Source organism: Balaenoptera physalus (genome assembly GCF_965194825.1).
Source record: "Balaenoptera physalus genome assembly, chromosome: 1".
Classification (NCBI taxonomy): domain Eukaryota; kingdom Metazoa; phylum Chordata; class Mammalia; order Artiodactyla; family Balaenopteridae; genus Balaenoptera; species Balaenoptera physalus.
The window spans coordinates 95,708,026-95,735,168 of record NC_138882.1 but is presented as its reverse complement, the minus strand read 5'-3'; the positions used below and the strand labels follow the sequence as shown (position 1 = coordinate 95,735,168).

Here is a 27,143-nt window from a genome sequence, read left to right as displayed (position 1 = left end):
CTAGAGCAATCACTAAAAATAATAAAGAGGTACACCTTAAAAAGCCAAAAGTGGATATAAAATGAAATACCAAAAAAGTTTTAACTTAAAAGATGGCAGGAAAGAAACAACAGAACAAAACACAAGAGAAAATAAAAAACAAAAAGTTAAGCCTAACCTTATCACTAAATACATTAAATGTAACAGGATTAAACATTCCAATTAAAAGAGCAAGAGCTTCCAATTAAAAGAGAGAGCAAGGAGCCCTCAACTATTTATGCAATAAAAATACACAACATGGGCTTCCCTGGTGGCGCAGTGGTTGAGAATCTGCCTGCCAATGCAGGGGACACGGGTTTGAGCCCTGGTCTGGGAAGATCCCACATGCCGCGGAGCAACTAGGCCCGTGAGCCACAACTACTGAGCCTGCGCATCTGGAGCCTGTGCTCCGCAACAAGAGAGGCTGCGATAGTGAGAGGCCCGCGCACCGCGATGAAGAGTGGCCCCCGCTTGCCGCCACTAGAGAAAGCCCTCGCACAGAAACGAAGACCCAACACAGCCAAAAATTAAAAAAAAAAAAATACACAACATATAATTGATAATTCCTATATTCAGGCAGCTCTACTACCTCTTTTTTTCCTCTATCTATATTAACAAATATTTGTTCAATAGATGAAATGTCTAAATTTGTGTCAAATACTGTTATAGGCTCCTGGGACTTAGTGAACAAAACAAAGACACCTACCCTCATGAAGCTTACATTCTAATGGGAAGAACACAAAAAATAAAAACAAGCTATAAATTATAGAATATGTTTAGAAGGTGATAAGTGCTCTATATAAAAAAATACAGAGCAGGATAAGGCAGATTAGGAGTGATGGGGCAAATTGCAATTTTAAATACAGTGATTAGAGTAGATCTCACTGGCAAAGTTACATTTAAACAGAGACTTGACGGATATATGAAAGTTAGCTATGCAAATGGGTGGAGCAAGAAAGTTCTAGTTAGAGAAAATAGGCAGGTAACAGCATCTCTGGCATGTTTTAGAATCAGCAAGAAAGCCAGTGCAGCTGTAGCAGAGTGAGAGGTAAGAATAGTAACAGATGAAATGCGTGTATATAGGCCTCTATAAGGAATCTGACTTTTACTCTTATTGAACAGGAGAACCACTACTTTTGGGCAGGAAAGTGACACAGTCTGATTTGAGATTCATTCTAGTGGTTCAGTTAAGAATAAACTGAAGAGGGACAATATGAGAAGCATGGGGATGGTTTAGGAGACTACTGTAGTAATCCATACAGGAAATGATGGTGGCTGAGACCAGGCTAGTAGCAATGGAGCTAACAGCAATGAGGTAGTAGAAGTTGTGGGATCTGGGGATATATTTTAAAGGTGGAGCCAAAAAGATGTTCTGATATGTTTGGGTTTGGGTTTGGGTATGAGAAAACAGTGGAGTCAAGGATGATGCCAAGATTTCTGGCCTATGCAACAGAAAAAACAATACAAAACAAAACAATTGCAATTGCAACAAATTGAGATGGGGCAAGGCTGCCAGTGAAAAAGGTTGGGAGAAGGTATCAGTTCAGTTTTGGATAAACAGTTGACCCGTGAACAATGCAGAGGTTAGAGACCCCAACTGACCGTGCAGTCGAAAATCCAAGTACTGACTTTGCAGTTGACCTTCTCATCCACGATTCCACATCTGCGGATTCAACCAACCTTGGATTGTGTAGCACTGTAGTATGTATTTAGTGAAAAAAATCCACATATAAGTGGACCCACACAATTCAAACCTGTGCTGTTAAACGGTTCACTGTATTATATGAGAAAGCAGACACTCATGTAGAGATGTTACAGTCTGTAGAACAGACAAATCTGAAAGTTCAGGAGAGAGTACTAAGCCAGAAATAGGAATTTGAACATCACCAGCACATGGATGGTATTTAAAGCCATAAGACTGTAGTTGTAGATCATGGAGTAAGGCCTGGCACATTCAAAATTAGGAATCCAGAAAAATGAGCAAATGAGACTAAGAAGTAATCAGCATGGTAAAAGGAAAACTGAAAGAATGTGGTCTCCTGGTAGCAAAGTAAATGAAATGTATTAAGGGAATGATCAGCCATGTCAAATGTTGCTGATATATAAGGTATTAAGATGATGACTGAGAAATGACCTCTAGGTTTAGTAATGCAATGGTTATTGGTGACCTTGAAAAGAACACTGTTGGGAGAATGCTGATAGTCAAATATGTATATTTAAGAGAATGGGACAGGAGAAAATGGAGACCATGGTTATAAGCAATACTTTCAAAAAGTTTTGCTGCAAAGAGCAACAGGGGCCGTTGCTAGCAGGGAAAGTAGGTTAAAGATAAAGTCTTGTGTTTTCCTTCATTTTAAAGATGGAAGAAAAAATAGCAGAATATTGAAATACTGATGGGAGTGACTGCTAGAGACTGAAAAAACTGAAACCGGCAGAGAAAAGGCCAAACTGCTGAAGCAATGTCCCCAGCTACATAAAATGAGATGGAATCTAAGTGTGTATTAATTGGAGCAACTGGCTTTATAGAGGAAGAGAGTTTAATTAAGGTAAGACAGAAATGTAGAAATGTGGGTACAAGTGTTTACAGAAAAGTAAATGTGGTAGAGGGAGTCTGCACAAGTACTCTTTTGATTGTTTCATTTTTCTCAATAAAGTAGGAAGCAATACGAATATTTGGGAGTGAGAATAGAGGGTGAAAGTTGGACATTTAAGACAGAAAAGGTGTGAATGCACAGTACGATTGCCAGGCAACATTAGGGTCTATCTGAGGTTAAGTGGTCATGAATTGAGAGTGAGACCAGCTGGGGTCATTATGTGTTTTTTCTCCTGTGATATTCAACTGCATAAGCGAAGCATGATAGGAGTTGAGTTTAATCAGGATGGTGGTTTTGCCAAGGGAGTTCAACCAAGTGGGATATGGGAGTCAAGGCTAAAAGCAAGGGAGTGAAAATGATTAGCCATTAAATTAAACTGAAAATGGATTAAGTGAGAATATAAAGAAATGAGGTAAAGTGAAAGGGTAGTACAATCAATGGATTAAAATAAGTCACTGTATGGTGAATAACTGCTGAAGTCTGGTACTGAGCAGAATGAGCTAGAATGATGGGATATGTGTTTACAAAGAGGAATGCTTAAAACTGAACATAATTATTGGAAATGTCAAGGTCTAGTATATGGTCTCAGGTGTGAGTGGCAATGTAGAGGGCATAAATCTTAGAAAGGAGTTCAAAAAACAAAGACCAGAGTGTCAGAAGGATCGAATCTAAGTATATTAAAATTGCCAGGAATTAAGACAATAATAGAATACCACAGATTGCCACTGCATTAGGAACTAAAATCTGTAAGAGATAAAGTGGAATGACCCAAGGGTTTTATGGGACAGTATCAATGAGGGACACGAACGATGGCACTTGAGATTAACATTTAGAGATTTTTCAGGGAGGAAGGAGGAAGAATGGTCTAAAAAATAGCAAAGAGAAGACCTACCTCACAACTCCAGGCCTAGTAATACATGGGATGTCAAAGAAAAAACAGCCACCAGTTAAAAAGACTGCAGAGGAAGCAATGTCCTAGAGCCCTGTTTCCATTATAGCAAAGGAGGTACAGAAAGGGATCAAAAAAGAGGTTGAGGATATAGAAATCCTGCTGATGACAAACCATGAATCACAGAGAACAAAGAAGCAGAAACTGCCACGTGGGAGCCTTATGGGAATTAAAGCATGGCAGATGAGGGGAGACCTGGGAGTGTGGGGCTTTTCGTGGATGACAAATAGGGATAAAGAACATAATAATATTAGTCCTAGCAGATTTAAAGCAGATAATAATGGAGAAATTGCAAATATTGGTGGTAAACAGGGGTGGGGCCTAGGGTTTTCTCTTTTAATCTGTTAATGGAGAAGAAATTCTAGTTCTAGCAAGTCAACCACATCTTCACTCCAGATGAGGATAGAAGAGTCAGAATTGTGTGGTCTTAGAATGTGAAGGTTTAGTCATGACCCTCATTTCAGGAGACGCAAACTCACTCCAAATGTATATGTTACATCTTGCCTCATGATGACAGAGTGAAGGGAACAGAGAAGTTCTGAGAAGGTACACTGAGTGTGAGGACCTTCTCTATTTGTGATGAGGGGGGCAGAAGGTCTATGGGATGCCTTCCAAAATGACAGGCCTTTACTAAATAGCTTTATCAATTAAACAGTTAAGAATTCAACACATACCACCATCCTCCCTACTTCTATCAAGCCCAATCTGAGTTTATCATAAAATAGTCAGTGTTTATATTACTACAAGGTCTCAAATTTAATATGGCCAAAACTTAACTATCAACTCCCTAAATACACCTAACAAACCATGTCTTCCCACAGTCTTCCACATCTCAGTAAATTCAATCCTAATCGTCCATTACTCTTGGTAAACTGAAAGCCAAAACTCTTGGTGTTATTGGTATCTCATACAACCCATATATCAGCAAATCCACATTATCATTTTCAGGCATCAAATCCAAGTTCAAAATATATTTAGAACTGGATTATATCTTAATATCTCCAGTGTTAGTCTAAACCACCATTATTTCTTGCCAAAATTATTGAGAACAACCTCCTAACTTAATCTCATGATTCTGTCCTTGCTCTTTCTTTATCTCCTCACTAGAGCTAGTGCGATCCTTTTAAAACAATCAGTCAAATTATTCCACTGCTCAAAAGCTTGAGCATCTGACTCAGAGTAAAAAGCAACATTCTTACCATAACCTACAAAGCACTAAATAATTTGGCCCTTCCTGCCCCTGACCTCATCTGATAGCAATCTTCCCCTTGTTAACTGCACTCAGACCATACAGTTACTCAAAGATGTCAAATATGCTACTATCTCTGGCCCTTTGCACTTGCTTTCTCTCTACTTGAAGCATGCTCCTCACTGCCAAATTTAAGCAAGTCCTGCTCCCATTCTTCCTTCAGTCTCTACTCAAATCCCACTTCATCACCGAAGCCTTTTGAAACCACCCTAATTTAAAACAAAAACCTACAAACCTGCATGCTCACATGCTCTGTTCCAAATTCCCAGCTTTATTTTTCTCTATGACAATTACCACCTGATATATTCACTATTTGTTTGACTCTACCATGAAAAATTAAGTCCTTGGGGACAGTGACTTCACTTTGTTCACTGAAATATACCACGCCTGGCACTCAATAAGCATGCAACTATTTGTTGAATTAATAAATGATTGTAAACATTGTCCAACGATGAGCCAAGGAGTATAATAAGAGTAATTTCTTTTCTTGAACTTTGTTTCTTTTGGAGTTGACTTAATTCTCAATGTACTGATTCCTAATGTTTCTCATGTTCCATCAGGTATGTCAAAAACTTTTCAATATTATTTTTCAAATGACCTAATATAACAAATTTAATAGAAGTGGTTCCATTTTTTTTCCTGGAGACATCCTTAATGGGGTCCTTAGTCTTCATGCTTCAGTCTAAACTAGCTCCTGCACAGCTGTCATTCTGGGCATTCCCATTCACTTTCTTGGTTTATTAACATTTCTGTGGATCACATTCTCTAATAGCTCTCCAGAAAGAGGTGTATGGGAGGCAGTTTCTGAATCCTTGCATGCTGAAGAATGTGTACATCTTACTCACATTGATTAATAGTTTAGGTATAGAATTCTAGGTTGAAAATCTTTCCCTCTCACCCCACAACTTTTTTTTAAACATTTTTTTTATCACCCCGCAACTTTTGAAGTTACAGTTCCAGCATCCTCTACCTCCTAGTATTGCTATTTTTAAAGATCATATTTAGATTTCCAATTCATTGCAGGTTACCTACTTCGATTCTTTGGAAACTCTGTTGATCTTCATTTTAACCCATAGCATATCGCCATTTTATGATGATAATACACAGCTTTGATAGAAGCCTTTTACTATCAGCATACTGGGCATTAAATGGGTCATTTCAGATTGGCAATTCTAGGTTCGTAGGAGAATTTCTTGTATTATTTATTTGATAATTTCTTTCATTTCTTTTTCTATAATTTGTACTAGCTGGCAGTTGATCTCTTGTAATTTTTAAATCTTTTTGTCTTATTTTCTAGGAGACTAAATAGAATTTATCTACCAAACCTATTGATTTTTTTCACCTATCATACTTCCAAGAGCTCTTTCTTATTTTAATTTTGGGGGGGGGGTGCCACATTGCTCGGCATGTGGGATCTTAGCTCCCTGAACAGGCATCAAACCCGACCAGGGATCGGACCTGTACCCCCTGAAGTAGAAGCAGAAGCGTGAAGTCTTAACCACCTGACCTCTGGGGAAGTCCCTTTAATTACTCCTTTTGTGGAGATTCTGTCCTTAATTTGTGACCAATAGCTTGCCATTTTTCAGAACATCATAATTTTTATTTCACACTTCCTTTTGCTCCTGTATTATGTTATGTCCTTTCATGTGGGCAGCTGTGTCAATCAGAAACATGTACAGCTGTAAGGACTAATAGTGGCTCATATAACAAGACCAAATGTAGGCAGTTGATGGTGTTAGTTTAACAACATCAAAGTTAGAATCACTGAGATGATCTTGGCTTTATCCTCATGAGTATATAATGGTGTCAGAATTCCAGGCATCACATCCAAATTCAAGGAAGGAAAAAGGAGGAAGATGGATGACACCAGCAACATCTGTCCCTTTTGTCAGGAAGATAAAAACTTTCTGAAAATCACCCTCTAAACAGAATTCTGTTTCTATTTTGGGGGCATAAACTGTGGATCAGAGGTACCCTAACGCCAGGAATGCTGAGGAAGGAAATACTTAGCTTTTATAGTCTCTATATTTGAAGCCAGACAAGAGATAGAGAAGTTAAGAATTCTCAACTATCCCACAACGGATGGCATATGACAGTGGCTCTCATCAAATGTCAGATGATCCTTCCATCCATTCATATCCTTTTATATTTAAATATACTTTAATATTTTAGTATTTACTTATTTATTTGGCTGCACTGGGTCTTAGTTGCGGCACACAGGATCTTTTATTTTAAATACTTTTTTAAAAAATTTATTTATTTATTTATTTTTAAAATTTTTGGCTGTGTTGGGTCTTTGTTTCTGTGCGAGGGCTTTCTCTAGTTGTGGCAAGCGGGGGCCACTCTTCATCGCGGTGCGCGGGCCTCTCACTATCGGCGGCACACAGGATCTTCGTTTCGACATGCAAACTCTTATTTGAGGCATGTGGGATCTAGTTTCCTGATCAGGGATCAAACCCAGGCCCCCTGCACTGGGAATGGGAGCCTTAGCCACTGGATGACCAAGATGTCCCTAAATATACTTTAAAACTGCTCAGAATCACGTGTGAAAGAGAGAGCAGAACTTATGAACTGATGGGCTTCACTGTAAGGCAATCTTTTTCATCAGAAATGAACCCCAAATGGCAACATTAGGAGGCCTCTTCTAATTATTCACTTTCTCCAGAGAGTGACAAAGCCTCTAATTCCAGAAAGCAGAGTAGGGAAGAATAGTAAAATGGAAAAGTTCACTACTGGCAATCTGGAAGCAAATCGAGGTAAGTGAACGTCTCACAGTTTATTGTGCAGATTGATCCTTTAATCTCCCCAATTTCAGCCAAGTACCTCATCCCCACCCTCAATCTAGACCTAATATCCCCAAGTCCAGGGCCTCTGATTTTACTTATCCAGAGAATAAGCCCAACTTTTGTGATACCTATCACCTCTAGATCCTGAGCCACCACAGGTTTCTGGGAAATAAATCAAGTGGCTTCCTTTATATCTCATTTGCATGCCCTTGGGTTGTAGTTGGCTCAACTCTACTAGGTAAATTATCAGATCCAACAAATATTCAATCCATTTCCCTGGTTTTGAAAAATTAACTGAAACCTCCATTGGTGTCTCTTCTCTCATTCTTGTCCTTTATAAGTCTATACATTTTTTATTCATTTACTGTGAAGAGAATTACTAGAAGAAGGAGGGATAACGTCATGGTTTAGCTAGAAACCATGAAGTGCTTTGAGGTACAAAATTTCATAAAGTTCTATAGATGCTTTCCTTTTTGAAAACAACTTACGAGGCCATAAAGAAAACCAAAGATCTCAATAAAGTGTTTTTTTTAAAAAGAAAAGAAATAGGGAATTCCCTGGTGGTCCAGTAGTTAGGACTCAGGGCTTCCACTGCTGAGGGCCCAGGTTCAATCCCTGGTCGGGGAATTCCCACAAGCCGCCCGGCATGGCCATAAATAAATGAAATGTAACAGACTATTATTGAGCCCTTACTGTGTTAAGCACTTTACAGGTACAATTCTCAACTCAATCCTCACAGTCATCTTATAAGGAAGGTACTACATTTTCTCCGTTTGAAGATACACACTCGCACACACACACACCAAAGTTTGTTATCTGTATCACTATACTATGCAACAATCACCTTTAAAAGGGTAGGTGGGTGGCAGGGGACCCAAAATTCTTATATAGAGTAGGTAAGTCAATAATGATTCTAGAATGAGGCTAAATTTTAATCAAAGAAAAATTCACGGGCTTCCCTGGTGGCTCAGCGGTTAAGAATCCTCCTGCTAATGCAGGGGACACGGGTTCGAGCCCTGGTCCGGGAAGATCCCACATGCCGCAGAGCAACTAAGCCCGTGAGCCACAACTACTGAGCCTGTGCTCTAGAGCCTGCGAGCCACAACTACTGAGCCCACGTGCCACAACTACTGAAGCCTGTGTGCCTAGAGCCTGTGCTCTGCAACAAGAGAAGCCACTGCAATAAGAAGCCTACGCACCGCAACGAAGAGTAGCCCCCACTCGCCGCAACTAGAGAAAGCCTGTGCACAGCAATGAGACCCAATGCAGCAATAAATAAATAAATAGATAGATAAATAAATAAATAAATGAAAAATTCACATCTTTTTGATAAAGTCAAGATTCAACATAAGAAACTAAAAGAAGTACAATGAAATAAAGCTAAGCAAAGAATAAAAATAAAAGAGAACTCTGAGAGTTAGAATACTTAAAAAAAGAATAAACAATTTCAAAAACTGGATCACTAAAATGACCAATAGGGACTTCCCTGGGTCCAGTGGTTAAGAATTCACCTTTCAATGTAGGGGGTGCAGGTTCGATCCCTGGTCAGGGAGCTAAGATCCCACATGCCTCGCAGCCAGAAAACCAAAATATAAAACAGAGCAATACTGTAACAAATTCAGTAATGACTTTAAAAATGGTCCACAACAAAAAAATCTTAAAAAAATAAAATAAAATGACCAATAAGAGACTCAAATCTATGGCTAGGCTAATAAAGAATAAGGAAATAAACTCAGCTATTCAACATTATAAACAAGAAAGAGATAGAAACACAGATTTTTGTAAAATCTTTATGGTCTATTTCTAAGCAAGTATGTTTTTATTTTTTTTATTTTTAAACTTTCCTTAATGGCTTTTTAAAAAATATTTATTTATTTATTTTATTTATTTATTTTTGGCTGCATTGGGTCTCCGTTGCTGTGTGTGGGCTTTCTCTAGTTGCAGCGAGCGGGGGCTACTCTTCGTTGTGGTGCGTGGGCTTCTCATTGTGGTGGCTTCTCTTGCTGTGGAGCACGGGCTCTAGGCGCATGGGCTTCAGTAGTTGCGGCACACGGGCTCAGTAGTTGTGCCTCGCGGGCCCTAGAGCGCAGGCTCAGTAGTTGTGGCTCACGGGCTTAGTTGCTCCGCAGCACATGGGATCTTCCCAGACCAGGGCTCAAACCCGTGTCCCCTGCAATGGCAGGCGGATTCTTAACCACTGCAACATCAGCGAAGCCCGGAAGTATGTCTTTAAAACCTCTACTAAATGGTGGGATTTTCTAAGAAAATATATATATATTATCATAATTGCATGAGTGACTCAAGAAGAGGTGGGAAACCCGACTTGATCAATAAGCGTGTGAGAAGCTAAGCCCCTTAAAGAACTAGCCCTAAAAGGCCTGAAGTCCAGACAGGGAAACGGGGTGGATAAGATGGAACGAAAGTGTTAGGGAAGACAAGACACAGAAGTAAACTGGCTTTTAGAAATAGTTCTCCTGACAGTGTTCTGTAAGTTAAGAAATAGCATTTGTAAAGGCAGAGAAGTTTAAAACAGGGGGTTACATACTGTAAGAGTGCAAATAGGAGATAACAGATTGTGTACTAAAGAATTTAACCTTGCCCAAAGAGAAGTCTGGCCTTTGCCCTCAGCAGCTGGGAGGGCATCTCTAAGCCCTTGAAATGTACTGTCTGACAAAAGTATCTTTGTTTACTTGGGACCTTAGGCCATATGCTAATGATATGATTTATGGTAGGGTCTTCAGGTCACACAGTATCAGCTCAACTTCAGAAGGGGCTGGAAACCAGTCAATCACGTGGCCAGTGAACTACATCTACATGACAGAGTTCCAAAAAAAATTCTGGACACCAAGGCTCATGCAAGCCTCCTTGGTTGGCAATATTCTCTTCATGCTGTCACACATCATTGCTAGGAAGAGTTAACTACATTAAGAATTCCACTGAGGGGGCTTCCCTGGTGGTCCAGTGGGTGGGGATCCCTGCTCCCAGCATTGGAGTCCCGGGTTCGATCCCTGGTCAGGGAACTAGACCCTGCACGCATGCCGCAGCTAAGGGTTGGCATGTCACAACTGAAGATCCCATACGCCGCAGCTGGGACTCAGCGCAGCCAAAATAAATGGATGAATAAATAAATATTAAACAAAAAAAAAAGAATTCCACTGAGAAGACACAACTGGGAGTTCCACATTTAGAACTCTCCTAGACTACTCTGCTCCATGTCTTTCCCTTGGATGATTTTAATCTGTATCCTTTCAATGTAATAAATGTTAACTGTCAGTATACATCTTTCAGTGAGTTCTAAGAAATGAATGAATCTGAGGGTAGTCTTAAGAAATCCTGAACTTGCAACTGGTGTCAGAAGTGAGAATGAATAAGATAAATTAAAAAAAAAAAAAAAAAGGAAGCGCGAATGGTTTTGGGGACACCCAAATTCTGCAGTTGGTGTCAGAAGTGAGGGAGGACCCGTGAATTGTTCCCTAACTTCATAGTTGGCGTCAAAAGTGAGATTCACTAGAACCATCCTGACTCATTGAAACTTTTGGTTGGGAAGAGGAAGGAAAAGATGACAAGGGTTATGAACCTTTGATTCCTGGATGACTATCTAGTCACTCATGGTATGGAACTACAGCTGCAGTTATTAGAGGTAAAAGTTACCAACAGAAAGAACTTAGAAACTGTAGCTCCAACTCCCTAGGAGTTGACTCCCTGGATAAACAAGGAAATGCAAACTAATAAGAAACAAGGTAATTAAACAATTCCTTGGTTACTGTTATCTGTAGCAGCTAAAATGAAGAGTGTACTGGGACAGATCCTGACACCCGGCAAAGTTTAGATTTCAGCCAGTCTGAGCTACAGCCACTAGCCTCAGGGCCATTCCAAAGGGAAAAATTATGCTGGGGAAATAGACAGCACCTCTATGACTTCCAGTCACAAAGTAGTCTGGTTGAGGAAAGACAAAATCAAGAAACTAATGAAACCAGAGTTTACAATGCTAAGGAATTATCTCATTTTGTGGATTGACATTGTATGCTTCCTGAAAAAAACCTTTACTAAAATATTGTAAGAGTGACTGATTACTTAGAGGCAGTATTGTTGATTTTGAATGCTGCAGAATAGAACAGCAATGTTTGAGCTGATGCAGGACCCACAGCTCACTATGGAACCACAGATGGCTACACATAATCTAGACACACAGCAGGTGATTCCTAAGGGGACAGCTAGCTTGGTGGACTGGATAAAAGCCCCTGTGAAGGTTTTTTTACCCTCACAGGTGATTGCCCTTCTCCTATAAATGCCAAATAGAACTCCCCAGAAGAAGTGGCTGATATGCTTCTTACGCAAGCCACGCCAGATTAGCATTATGCAGAGCAGGATGTTCGTCTGCTGAGGATTAGCATTATGCAGAGCAGGACGTTCGTCTACTGAGTATGCCTCCTACTAAGGTCAAGGTAAATAATGTGATTAAGGGGGACCCTTGTACATGGGCACCCCCATGTAATTTTACTGCTGCAAAACCTAGCAATAATCTGAGAAGCCTTATTAGATTTGTCTCAGCTTTATGGGCCTTACAGATGTTAAGAAAACTATAGTGATTCATGAGAAAATAGGGAAAGACAAAGGGGAGAGTCAAGGGATTTACCCCAGCAGGATGGAAATCTTTAGGTGGCTGTTAAAAAGGGGGAGGGGGGGAGGTGGTGAATAAAGCAGACAATGATGGGATTGAAACAAAGGTCTTAACGTAGCACTCCTGGAAGTTGGGTGGACCAATGGGAGCCACTGCTGGTCCCCAACATTAAAGGGCATTAAACAACTGTTGTATTTACCCCAGTATGAAGAAATTTTAAAAGCTGGAGGGCAAAGATGACAATGAGAAACCTGACCTTGTACTGCCTGGAGCAACGATTCCATGGATCAATCAACCTGAAAACTGAAGGAAAGGCCAGGATCTTCTGGCTCAAACCCCAGCTGGAAAACACAAGGCAATATGCACTTGTGTGGGTAAAATAGCCAGGGGGTGGATAAGAGACATTTCCGGGACTCCCTGACATGGGAGCCCAATGTGCTATGATTCTAAAACCTGCTGAAGACCTAATGGGAGCTAAGGTTAGATTGGGAGGAGAGGGATGGTTGATAGGATTAAGGTGATGAAAGTTGGAATATATGAACAGACTTTATGTGAAGTAGTTACATCTCTCCTTTATGTGACTATGTCATTGGAATGGATATTATGTCTGACTGGTACTGTAAAACAGAAGACATACAAGTTCACCTTCAGGTGAGTCTTGATTAGACATGGTACATGGAAACCACTAAAACTGCCCAAGTCCAGGGACGACTTCCCTGGTGGTCTGGTGGCTAAGACTGCGCTCCCAATGCAGGCAGCCTGGGTTCGATCCCTGGGTAAGGAACTAGATCCCACATGCCGCAACTAAGAGTTCGCATGCTGCTACTAAAGATCCCGCATGCCGCAACTTGAAGATTCCCGCATGTCGCAACTTGGAAGATCCCACGTGCCACAACTAAGACCCGGCACAGCAAAATACATACATACATAAATATTTTTTTTTAAAAAAAACTGTCCAAGTCCACAGAAGTTGTAGACCTGAGACAGTATAGGATACCTGATGGATAAAATGAGATTACGACTTTAATGACAAATCAGAAGCTGGAGTGCTAGTACCAATGAATTCTTTGTACAATAACCATGTGTAGCCTGTGAAAAAAGTAAATGTTTCATCAAGAGTAACAGCAGACTATTAAAGTTTGAATAAAGTAGTGCCACCATAGCATCAGCAGTCCTTGATATGGTTTCAACAATACAAAAAATATATACAGCAGACTAAAAAAGAGTGGCACTCAGTGACTGAACATGCAAATTTTTTTTTCTAACTCTGAAAAAGAGCCAACAGCAATTTTCCTTGATGTGGAAGGACCCTAATTTATGTTTACTATACTGCCACAGGGTTATTTCAATTCACCAGCTGACTGGTATGATTTGTTTAGAAGAGATTTAGACTTGATGCAGGTCCTGAGTGTAATAATATACTATATTAATTTCATGATAATATCAGAAACTAAAGATGAAGGTAAGACTGACTCAGATGCAATGGCGACACACATGACCAACAGAGGCTGTTGCTAAATATAGCAAAAGTCCAAGGACCTGTCCAAACTGGTGAAATTCTTAGGAATTACCTAGGCAGGAGCCACCCATGACATTCCACAGGTGAAAAAAAATAAACTGCTTCTGCCACCTACCCCTAGAACTAAACAAGAAGCCAACATTTGGTTGGTATATTTGAATTCTGAAGAACACACACTCCATATCTGGGAATATTACCAGCAGCAATCAATACAACTACCCAAAAGAAGGTCATATTTGAACGGGGGCCTGAACAAAGGCAGGCCATGTCTGAACTGCAAAAAAGCAGTCTTTCTCATGATGCTTTTGGGCCCCTGTGATCCACACTCGGACATGATTTTGGAAGTGTCAGCAACACGTACCTACGCAGATTGAAACTTATGGCAAAACCTCTCAGTGCCACTCAGCACAGACCCACCAGGATTTTGGACCAGAGAAGTTCTGGATACCATGGTAAAATTTATGTCATTTAAGAGAAAATTACTAGCTTGCCATTCGGCACTGAGACTGACTCTATGATTGAAGGACACAAAATAACCATGAAACCTGAAATACTCATAATGTTTTGGGTGACAGGGGAACACTCTAATGAGGAAGGCAAGGCCCAGAAGCGTTCCACATAAACAGAGATGGTTTGTGCAGGAACATGCGACCAGGAGGATGCAAAGAAGCATTTATTGTATTTATGAGCAGGTAGCTGGCCTCTTTTCCTCTAAATATAACTTTTGAACCACAGAGGAGCTGCTGAATGCTATGATCACATAGGTGGTGCTCTATAAAGTCTATTAGCTAACAAAGAGCTGCTTGGTTTATGGATGGTGGTTCCAAGGTGAACAGAAAGCATCCTGTTTACAAGGCCACCACTCTAACTGAAGAAGGTATAAGTAATAACAAATCATATTAATGAGGTGGACTGCATGCTGTTATCCCCTATGTTTGGGTTTTTATTGAACTCTGCAGCTGGTATTAGAAGAGAGAGTGGTCTTGTGGACTGTTTCCTAACTTTTGTACAGATGATAAGGAGAAAGAATCTGGTGACTCAATAATGAAAACTTTGAACTTTGACTATGGGGTATCTTTGAAGGGTGTTTTTAAAGGGGGTGGGGTGGGTGGGGCTTAACTACATGTTAGCCAAATGATACTGGCAGCAACGTGGACAGAATGAATTTGACAATATAAAACTCAAAGCAGGGAGACTAGCTGTAAATGTGTTGTAGTAACAGGAACCTAAGCTTTTACGTCCAGTGCCATTGGTTCTGCCATAGTCTATCTAGGAAAACTACAGTGTGAACAAACGAAAGAAAAGGGAATAACATTCAAGAGATAATTAGGACTTGGATATGAGTAGTAAAGGAAAGTGGTGAAGGAAAGGGAAGAATGGATCATGGTTAAACTTTGAGAGGAGTGGTTGAAGCTATTCGTTCACAGGATATAGTATGTCACGTTCCTATTCTTTTTGTTTCGCACCATCAATGTAAAAAGCCATAAGAAATCTAAACGCTCAAAGATCTGACTGCAGCTGTGAGAAAGTAATTTAATGTCTTACTGAGATTACAAGACAAGGGTAAGATTTGCACCTCAGGTGAAGGCATTCACAAGATTAGTCACCTCAAGCAAAACATTAGCCAATTCATAAGTAAGATGAGACATTTTGTAACAAAGGATACAAAAGTTTAAAGTAGCATTTCTACACAAATGTTCTGTAGAACAGTAAGAGGTGTCTTGAAAAAGAAAAAAGAGCATTACCTCTATGAGGTCAAGTTTGAAAGATTCCATACACTGTATTCTATATTCTGAATACCACATGGGAGAAAATGAGCATATGGGCTAAAATAGATCTGGAGTCCAAATGCCTGTGTTCAAATCCTGGCTCTACCACTTATGGGGACACCTTGTACAGATTACTAAAGCTTTCTGTGAGAACTCTCGTTCACCTTTAAAACAGTCAGGATATCAGTACCAACACGGCATGGGTGGTTGGTGTGAATTAAACAAACATGCACCATTAGGCAAACTGCCTGGCACAAACTACAGATGCAGTACTTGTTAGTGAACAGAATTAATGTATCCCCTTCTTTTAGCGGATTCCAAAAAATTCCAATGGCTCTAATGAACTAAAAGCTCTAAGGCATCCTAGAGTTAAAAAACAAATATTTAAGTGTGGTTAATCAAACTTAACACCTGACTAGAAATTTCAGTACTTTCCAGAACAGTTCAGATATAACAGGCTGGTGATAAGTGAATACTATTGTATCCTGAGGGTAAAAGAAGGTTGAAATACAAAGCTATGTATTAATGAATTAGTAACTATGCTGCTCAGATGCTTATAAATCCCTAGTTTTTCTACAAACTGTATATCCAATATGAAAGTATATTTATGCTTTGATGTTAAAATGGGTATCACTTAGCCACACCCATGGAAATATTACCTTTTAAGACGACAGCCCAGAGCCTAAATCCCATAGAACACTTGAAAAAAAGTGTATCTGAACCAGAGGCATTGCATACAAAGAAATAATATAACTCCATTCTTGCAACCCAAATCCATGTACTGATACATTTTCAACAAATATCCATAAAACAATTAGATATGAATATGGAAACCATTAAATAATTTATCAAAAATATATCTTGCTCTAAGACATAAAACACAGAAAACTGATAATTTTAAAATGCTAACAAAACTATAGAATAAATACTTGCTTTAAGAAAAATAATTTTACAAGAACTTTTTATAATATTTCTTGATAAGCAATTATGACTTCTGTACCTATGTTCTTTGTGTTCCAATAGCTGACAGTCTCTACATGTCAGCCTATCACATGTTTCACAGAAAAGTTTCAACTGTTCTTGTTTGTGTACAGGGCAGAAAACAGGGCGCTGACCAGATGCTCCAACAGACTCTGCAGTAAAATAAAACACATATTTTTAAACTAAACAAAATTTTTGTCTAACTTTCTAAATTCTTACTGATATTGGTATCAAAAGCTTATAAAGATAAGTAGAAATGCTATAGAGGAAAAAGAGGAAGATTAATAGTAATCATTAAAACTGCTTCTATCTTACCTGAGACATCTTCTTTCTTCCTGATCAAGTGATCTTTAGTGAATTTTACTCTTTGATGTGCTTCAATACATGTCTTACATAGCCACTCTCCACATTCTACACAAAAGCCAACTGCACTTGCATTGTCTTCACAACTAGTACATACCTAAAGGAGGAAATAAATACTAAGCTACATTAAATTTACAAAATACAGATCCACAAAATAAAAAGGTGAAAACTTTCTAACTTGCTCTCAAATATACTAATTCACTGTACCTAGAATAAAATTATTTTGTTATCCATTTCTCTTCAACAAAATCCTTTCCCATCCAGATCAAACATTCAGGTAGGTAAAAAAAAGTCTCAGAACACAAAATCTATACAAGATTTGAATCTTTAAGTAATGGCTTTTAATCTCATTTAACCAGGTCTGAGGGTGTAGAATAAAGATATCCTTCATTTTCAATTTGAAAGATGAAACTAAGGCATAACTACCCTAAATTATGTAACAATTCAAGCATGTTTTCTTATAATTCATATTTTCATATCAAGATAGGAATATAAAGAAAAATTGAGAAGCATACCTGTTCTGTTTTCTCATCAGAACTGCTAGGAGCTTCAGATGTATCTTTCACAAAATAATTATCCACAAGGTCTATCTGTCTGCATTCTTGGCGGCATACTGGGCACCGTATTACACCAACTACAACACAAAACAACAACATTAAGAAATATTCTTCAGAAAAAATAAGGAAATTGTACACGATGCCTACGTGGGAACTACTCATTCATATATCATAGACAAGAACAAAGAAATGAGCATTAAGAGCTGAGTAAAATAAGTTATTCCACTAAGTTATTACATTGGGGAAAAATGATACCTTATTTAGGAAGAGAAAATAAGCATTAATACGCAAAAAAACTTTAAGGTGCTTCGTTATTATAATATGTGGTTGCAATAACGGCCCCCAAAGATATTTAGGTCCTAATGCTTGGAAAACCTGTGTCACTTTATACAGCAAAGGAGATTTTGCGAGTGTGATTAAATTAAGGATCTTGAGATGGGTATGCTGTCCTGGATTATTTGATAGGCCATAAATGTCATCACAAGTGATCTAACAAGATGGAGGCAGAAGAAGATTAGACTACAGAAGAGGAGAAGGCAATTGACAATGAAAGCAGAGATTAGAGTAATGTGCTTTGGAGACAGAGACACAAGCCAAGGAATGCAGGTGGCTACTATAAGCTGGAAAAAAAGAAAAAGAAAAAGAAAAAGAAAAAGAAAAAGAAAAAGAAAATGGATTCTCTCCTCAGAGCCTCCAGAAGGAACAAGACCTGCCCACACTTTGACTCTAACACAGTAAAACTGGTTTCAAACTTCAGCCTTCAAGAACAGTAAGAAAATAAAATGTATGTTGTTTTAAGACACAAGTTTATGGCAATTCTGTTACAGCAGAAATAGAAATACACAATCTATCATCTTACAAATTCTGACTTTGTTCAAAACTACTTGAATTCATGCTAAAGTGGGAAGAAAGATCATCTGTGACTTAATCTGCTAGTGTTCTAGCATCTATCAGAATAAACCTGCTGAAGTTAACATATGGAAATTAAACTTAATAACTATAAAATAGCCTCACAGTCAACACAACAAACTGACTACTATATGTCAGCCATAAAATTGAGAACATAGCATGACTCAATCCTTGCTTTTAAGAAAGGGTTCAAGACTAGGATATAATTTTTACAGTTTATACTATGCACAACTATAGAAAGCACCATACAAAAATAAGGATATAAACAGTCCAAAAAGCTGTGCCTACAGGAGGTACAGCACAGTGCTAGTGAGACGTAGGTGGTGGGAAGAAGAAACTATATACTCTTCTTACCACTGTGTGTGTGCGTGTGCGTGTGTTTGTGTGGGCATTCACATTTGTGTATGTAATCCACTCCATTTTCTTTGAAACTTCTAAAATTAAAATAAGGGAAAATTCCTCTACATGCAATGATAAAATTTCTGAAAATTTAGAAAATCAACAATTCTCCAGGCTCTCCACCTTGATTGATATTTGAGTTATGTGCTATATCTCCTTTGAAATCTTTGGTTATCAGTAGTTTTACTAAAATTTTGAAGAATCCACTTTCACCTGCTTTCTGGATTTCTTAGTATAGGTTCTTAAGACACAGCTTGTTGACAGCATAGTCTTTTTTTTTTTTATTAATCAGTCATCAATTTTATACACATCACTGTATACATGTCAATCCCAATCGCCCAATTCAGCACACCACCATCCCCACCCCACCGCAGTTTTCCCCCCTCGGTGTCCATACGTTTGTTTTCTACATCTGTGTCTCAACTTCTGAGCTGCAACCCGATTCATCTGTACCATTTTTCTAGGTTCCACATACATGCATTAATATACGATATTTGTTTTTTTCTTTCTGACTTACTTTACTCTGTATAACAGTCTCTAGATCCATCCACATCTCGACAAATGACTCAATTTCGTTCCTTTTTATGGCTGAGTAATATTCCATTGTATATATGTACCACTTCTACTTTATCCATTCATCTGTCGATGAGCATTTAGGTTGCTTCCATGACCTGGCAATTGTAAATAGTGCTGCAATGAACATTCAGGTGCATGTGTCTTTTTGAATTACGATTTTCTCTGGGTATATGCCCAGTAGTGGGATTGCTGGGTCATATGGTAATTCTGTTTTTATTTTTTAAGGAACCTCCATATTGTTCTCCATAGTGGCTGTATCAATTTACATTCCCACCAACAGTGCAAGACGGTTCCCTTTTCTCCACACCCTCTCCAGCATTTGTTGTTTGTAGATATTCTGATGATGCCCATTCTAACTGGTGTGAGGTGATACCTCATTGTAGTTTTGATTTGCATTTCTCTAATAATTAGTGATGTTGAGCAGCTTTTCATGTGCTTCGTGGCCATCTGTATGTCTTCTTTGGAGAAATGTCTACTTAGGTCTTCTGCCCATTTTTGGATTAGGGTGTTTGTTTCTTTAATATTGAGCTGAATGAGCTGTTTAGATATTTGGGAGATTAATCCTTTGTCCGTTGATTCATTTGCAAATATTTTCTCCCATTCTGAGGGTTGTCTTTTCGTCTTGTTTATGGTTTCCTTTGCTGTGCAAAAGCTTTGAAGTTTCATTAGGTCCCATTTGTTTATTTTTGTTTGTATTTCCATTACTCTAGGAGGTGGATCAAAAAAGAGCTTGCTGTGATTTATATCAAAGAGTGTTCTTCCTATGTTTTCCTCTAAGAGTTTTATAGTGTCCAGTCTTACATTTAGGTCTCTAATCCATTTTGAGTTTGTGTTTGTGTATGGTGTTAGAGAGTATTCTAATTTCATTCTTTTACATGTAGCTGTCCAGTTTTCCCAGCACCATTTATTGAAGACACTGTCTTTTCTTGTGTATCCTTGCCTCCTTTGTCATAGATTAGTTGACCATAGGTGCGTGGGTTTATCTCTGGGCTTTCTATCTTGTTCCATTGATCTATGTTTCTGTTTTTGTGCCAGTACCCTATTGTCTTGATTACTGTAGCTTTGTAGTATAGTCTGAAGTCAGGGAGTCTGATTCCTCCAGCTCCGTTTTTTTCTTTCAAGACTGCTTTGGCTATTCGGGGTCTTTTGTGTCTCCATACAGATTTTAAGATGATTTGTTCTAGTTCCGTAAAAAATGCCATTGGTAATTTCATACGGATTGCATTGAATCTGTAGATTGCTTTGGGTAGTATAGTCATTTTCACAATATTGATTCTTCCAATCCAAGAATATGGTATATCTCTCCATCTGTTGGTATCATCTTTAATTTCTTTCATCAGTGTCTTATAGTTTTCTGCATACAGGTCTTTTGTCTCCCTAGGTAGGTTTATTCCTAGGTATTTTATTCTTTTTGTTGCAATGGTAAATGAGAGTGTTTCCTTAATTTCGCTTTCAGATTTTTCATCATTAGTGTATAGGAATGCAAGAGATTTCTGTGCATTAATTTTGTATCCTGCAACCTTACCATATTCATTAATTAGCTCTAGCAGTTTTCTGGTGGCAGTTTTACGATTCTCTATGTATAGTATCATGTCATCTGCAAACAGTGACAGTTTTACTTCTTCTTTTCCAATTTGTATTCCTTTTATTTCTTTTTCTTCTCTGATTGCCGTGGCTCGGAATTCCAGAACTATGTTGAAAAATAGTGGTGAGAGTGCACATCCTTGTCTCGTTCCTGATCTTAGAGGAAATGCTTTCAGTTTTTCATCGCTGAGAATGATGTTTGCTGTGGGTTTGTCATATATGGCCTTTATTATGTTGAGGTAGGTTCCCTCTATGCCCACTTTCTGGAGAGTTTTTATCATAAATTGGTGTTGAATTTTGTCAAAAGCTTTTTCTGCATCTATTCAGATGATCATATGGTTTTCATTCTTCAATTTGTTAATATGGTGTATCACATTGATTGATTTGCATATATTGAAGAATCCTTGCATCCCTGGGATAATGGTGTATGATCCTTCTAATGTGTTGTTGGATTCTGTTTGCTAGTATTTTGTTGAGGATTTTTGCATCTATATTCATCAGTGATATTGGTCTGTAATTTTCTTTTTTTGTAGTGTCTTTGTCTGGTTTTGGTATCAGGGTGATGGTGGCCTCATAGAATGAGTTTGGGAGTGTTCCTTCCTCTGTAATTTTTTGGAAGAGTTTGAGAAGGATGGGTGTTAGCTCGTCTCTAAATGTTTGATAGAATTCACCTGTGAAGCCATCTGGTCCTGGACTTTTCTTTGTTGGAAGATTTTTAGTCACAGTTTCAATTTCATTACTTGTGATTGGTCTGTTCATACTTTGTTTCTTCCTGGTTCAGTCTTGGAAGGTTATACCTTTCTAAGAATTTGTCCGTTTCTTCCAGGTTGTCCGTTTTATTGGCATAGAGTTGCTTCTAGTAGTCTCTTAGGATGCTTCGTATTTCTGTGGTGTCTGTTGTAACTTCTCCTTTTTCATTTCTGATTTTATTGATCCTCTCCCTCTTTTTCTTGATGAGTCTGGCTAATGGCTTATCAATTTTGTATATCTTCTCCAAGAACCAGCTTTTAGTTTTATTGATCTTTGCTACTATTTTCTCTGTTTCTATTTCATTTATTTCCGCTCTGATCTTTATGATTTCTTTCCTTCTGCTAACTTTGGGTTTTGTTTGTTCCTCTTTCTCTAGCTTCTTTAGGTGTAAGGTTAGATTGTTTACTTGAGATTTTTCTTATTTCTTTAGGTAGGCTTGTATAGCTATAAACTTCCCTCTTAGAACTGCTTTTGCTGCATCCCATTGGGTCTTTGTGTTTTCATTGCCATTTGTCTCCAGGTATTTTTTGATTTCTTCTTTGATTTCTTCAGTGATCTCTTGGTTATTTAGTAACGTATTGTTTAGCCTCCATGTGTTCGTGTTTTTTACGTTTTTTTCCCTGTAATTCATTTGTAATCTCATAGCATTGTGGTCAGAAAAGATGCTTGATATGATTTTAATTTTCTTAAATTTACTGAGGCTTGATTTGTGACCCAAGATGTGATCTATCCTGGAGAATGTTCTGTGCGCACTTGAGAAGAACGTGTAATCTGCTGTTTTTGGATGGAATGTCCTATAAACATCAGTTAAATCTATCTGGTCTAGTGTGTCATTTAAGCTTGTGTTTCCTTATTAATTTTCTGTTTGGATGATCTGTCCATTGGTGTAAGTGAGGTGTTAAAGTCCCCAACTATTATTGTGTTACTGTCGATTTCCTCTTTTACAGCTGTTAGCAGTTGCCTTATCTATTGAGGTGCTCCTATGTTGGGTGCATATATATTTATAATTGTTATATTTTCTTCTTAGATTGATCCCTTGATCATTATGTAGTGTCCTTCCTTGTCTCTTGTAACATTCTTTATTTTAAAGTCTATTTTATCTGATATGAGTATTGCTACTCCAGCTTTCTTTTGATTTCCATTTGCATGGAATTTCTTTTTCCATCCCCTCACTTTCAGTCTGTATGTGTCCCTAGGTCTGAAGTGGGTCTCTTGTAGACAGTATATATATGGGTCTTGTTTTTGTATCCATTCAGCAAGCCTGTGTCTTTTGGTTGGAGCATTTAATCCATTCACGTTTAGGATAATTATCGATATGTATGTTCCTATAACCATTTTCCTAATTGTTATGGGTTTGTTTTTGTAGGTCCTTTTCTTGTCTTGTGCTTCCCAATTAGAGAAGTTCCTTTAGCATTTGTTGTAGAGCTGGTTTGGGGTGCTGAATTGTCTTAGCTTTTGCTTGTCTGTAAAGCTTTTGATTTCTCCATCGAATCTAAATGAGATCCTTGCCGGGTAGAGTAATCTTGATTGTAGGTTCTTCCTTTTCATCACTTTAAGTATATCATGTCACTCCCTTCTGGCTTGTAGAGTTTCTGCTGAGAAATCAGCTGTTAACCTTATGGGAGTTTGCTTGTATGTTATTTGTCGTTTTTCCCTTGCTGCTTTCAATAATTTTTCTTTGTCTTTAATTTTTGCCAATTTGATTACCATGTGTCTCGGCGTGTTTCTCTTTGGGTTTCTCCTGTATGGGACTCTCTGCACTTCCTGGACTTGGGTGGCTATTTCCTTTCCCATGTTAGGGAAGTTTTCGACTATAATCTCTTCAAATATTTTCTCGGGTCCTTTCTCTCTCTCTTCTCCTTCTGGGACCCCTATAATGCGAATGTTGTTGCGTTTAATGTTGTCCCAGAGGTCTCTTAGGCTGTCTTCATTTCTTTTCATTCTTCTTTCTTTAGTCTGTTCCACAGCAGTGAATTCCACCATTCTGTCTTCCAGGTCACTTATCCGTTCTTCTGCCTCAGTTATTCTGCTATTGATTCCTTCTAGTGTAGTTTTCATTTCAGTTATTGTATTGTTCATCTCTGTTTGTTTGTTCTTTAATTCTTCTAAGTCATTGTTAATCATTTCTTGCATTCTCAATCTTTGCCTTCATTCTTATTCTGAGGTCCTGGATCATGTTCACCATCATTATTCTGAATTCTTTGTCTGGAAGGTTGCCTATCTCCACTTCATTTAGTTGTTTTTCTAGGGTTTTTTCTTGTTTCTTCATCTGGTATATAGTCCTCTGCCTTTTCATCTCGTCTTTCTGTAATTGTGGTTTTTGTTCCACAGCCTGCAGGACTGTAGTTTTTCTTGCTTCTGCTGTCTGCCCTATGGTGGTTGAGGCTATCTAAGAGGCTTGATGGGTGGCTCTGGTGGTGGGCAGAGTTGACTGCTGCTGTGGTGGTCAGAGCTCAGTAAAACTTTAATCCACTTGACTGTTGGTGGGTGGGGCTGGGTTCCCTCCTTGTTGTTGTTTTGCCTGAGGCAACCCAACACTGGAGCCTACCTGGGCTCTTTGGTGGGGCTAATGACAGACTCTGGGAGGGCTCACGCCAAGGATTACTTCCCAGAACTTATGCTGCCAGTGTCCTTGTCCCCACGGTGAAACAGAGCCACCCCCCGCCTCTGCAGGAGACCTTCCAACACTAGCAGGTAGGTCTGGTTTAGTCTCCCCCGGGGTCACTGCTCCTTCCCCTGGGTCCCGATGTGCACACTATTTTGTGTGCGCCCTCCAAGAGTGGGGTCTCTGTTTCCCCCAGTCCTGTTGAAGTCCTGCAATCCATTCCCACCAGGCTTCAAAGTCTGATTCTCTATGAATTCCTCCTCCCGTTGCCAGACCCCCAGGTTGGGAAGCCTGACGTGGGGCTCAGAACCTTCACTCCAGTGGGTGGACTTCTGTGGTGTAAGTGTTCACCAGTGTGTGAATCACCCACCCAGCAGTTATGGGATTTGATTTTACTCGGACTGCGCCCCTCCTACCATCTCATTTTGGCTTCTACTTTGTCTTTGGATGTGGGGTATCTTTTTTGGTGAGTTCCAGTGTCTTCCTGTCGATGTCTGTCCAGCAGCTAGTTGTGATTCTGGTGTTCTCGCAAGAGGGCTGCAGCATAGTTTTTTAAATGCTGCAGGTTTGCAACCATTACCATTTCAAAGAGGTTTGAAAGAGGGAACATTATTTCCTTGTTAAAACAGTTCCTGTTTCTATAGAAACTTCATTTTTAGATTAACCTGTGATGGATGCATTACCATAATTCAAGTATATAGTTCGTTTTTTTCTATCAACTACTCATTGTCACCCACTAGTAAAGACATTAGAGATGCAGCAAGCATCCAGAGGGCAGACAGCAGAAGCAAGAAAAACTACAATCCTGCAGCCTGTGGAACAAAAACCACATTCACAGAAAGACAGACGAGATGAAAAGGGAGAGGGCTATGTACCGGATGAAGGAACAAGATAAAACCCCAGAAAAACAACTAAATGGAGATAGGCAACCTTCCAGAAAAAGAATTCAGAATAATGATAGTGAAGATGATCCAGGACCTCAGAAAAAGAATGGAGGCAGAGATCGAGAAGATGCAAGAAATTTTTAACAAAGACCTAGAAGAATTAAAGAACAACGTACAAGAATTAAAGAACAAACAAACAGAGATGAAAAATAACTAAAATGAAAAAAGCACTAGAAGGAATCAACAGCAGAATAAATGAAGCAGAAAAACGGATAAGTGACCTGGAAGACAAAATGATGGAATTCACTGCTGAGGAACAGAATAAAAAAAAAGAATGAAAAGAAATGAAGACAGCCTAAGGGACAACATTAAATGCAACAACATTCACATTATAGAGGTCCCAGAAGGAGAAGAGAGAGAGAAAGGACCCAAGAAAATATTTCAAGAGATTAGAGTCGAAAACTTCCCTAACATGGGAAAGGAAATAGCCACCCAAGTCTGGGAAGCACAGAGAGTCCCAGGCAGGATAAACCCAAGGAGAAACATGTCGAGACACATAGTAATCAAATTGATAAAAATTAAAGACAAAGAAAAATTATTGAAAGCAACATGGGAAAAATGACAAATTACAAGGGAACTCCCATAAGGTTAACAGCTGATTTCTCAGCAGAAACTCTACAAGCCAGAAGGGAGTGGCATGACATACTTAAAGTGATGAAAGGGAAGAACCTACAACCAAGATTACTCTACCCGGCAAGGATCTCATTTATATTCGATAGAGTAATCAAAAGCTTTAGAGACAAGCAAAAGTTGAGAGAATTCAACACCACCAAACCAGCTTTACAACAAATGCTAAAGGAACTTCTCTAAGTGGGAAACACAAGAGAAGAAAAGGACCTACAAAAACAAACCCATAGGGCTTCCCTGGTGGCAGAGTGGTTGAGAGTCTGCCTGCCGATGCAGGGGACACGGGTTCGAGCCCTGCTCTGGGAAAATCCCACATGCCGCGGAGCAACTGGGCCCGTGAGCCACAACTACTGAGCCTGCGCGTCTGGAGCCTGTGCTCCACAACAAGAGAGGCCACGAGTGAGAGGCCCGCGCATGGGGATGAGGAGTGGGCCCCACTAGCTGCAACTGGAGAAAGCCCTCGCACAGAAACGAAGACCCAACACAGCCAAAAATAAATAAAGAAATACATAATAATTTAAAAAAAAAAAACCCGTAACAATTAAGAAAATGGTAATAGGAACATACATATTGATAACTACCTTAAACATGAATGGATTAAATGCTCCAACCAAAAGACACAGGCTTTCTGAATGGACATAAAAATAAGACCCATATATATGCTGTCTACAAGAGACCCACTTCAGACCTAGTGACACATTCAGACCGAAAGTGAGGGGATGGAAAAAGATATTCCATGCAAATGGAAATCAAAGGAAAGCTGAAGTAGCAATACTCATATCAGATAAAATAGACTTTAAAATAAAGAATGTTACAAGAGACAAGGAAGGACACTACATAATGATCAAGGGATCAATCCAAGAAGAAGATACAACAATTATATATGCACCCAACATAGGAGCATCTCAATACGTAAGGCAACTGCTAACAGCTATAAAAGAGGAAATCGACAGTAACACAATAATAGTTGGGGACTTTAACACCTCACTTACACCAATCGACAGATTATCCACCAATGGACAGATCATCCAAAATGAAAATAAATAAGGAAACAGAAGCTTTAAATGACACAATAGACCAGACAGATTTAATTGATATTTATAGGACATTCCATCCAAAAACGGCAGATTACACGTTCTTCTCAATTGCGCACGGAACATTCTCCAGGATAGATCACATCTTGGGTCACAAATCAAGCCTCAGTAAATTTAAGAAAATTAAAATCATATCAAGCATCTTTTCTGACCACAATGCTATGAGATTACAAATGAATTACAGGGAAAAAAACGTAAAAAACACAAACGCATGGAGGCTAAACAATACGTTACTAAATAACCAAGAGA

At 38.9% G+C, this 27,143-nt stretch overlaps 1 protein-coding gene across 5 annotated transcripts in view; it reads right to left on the bottom strand.

The window, feature by feature from the left end:
• The window catches only part of TRIM33 (tripartite motif containing 33), a 163,290-nt gene that overhangs the window by 65,303 nt on the left and 70,844 nt on the right, over nt 1–27,143 (bottom strand). For all 5 annotated transcript variants that reach the window (XM_082458107.1, XM_082458108.1, XM_082458111.1 and 2 more), the window contains exons 2-4: nt 17,365–17,483; nt 16,802–16,946; nt 16,506–16,638 (exon numbers count right to left, since the gene is read on the bottom strand). In XM_082458107.1, the coding sequence (XP_082314233.1) occupies nt 16,506–16,638; nt 16,802–16,946; nt 17,365–17,483 (397 nt within the window). The remainder of the gene's footprint in view (nt 1–16,505; nt 16,639–16,801; nt 16,947–17,364; nt 17,484–27,143) is intronic.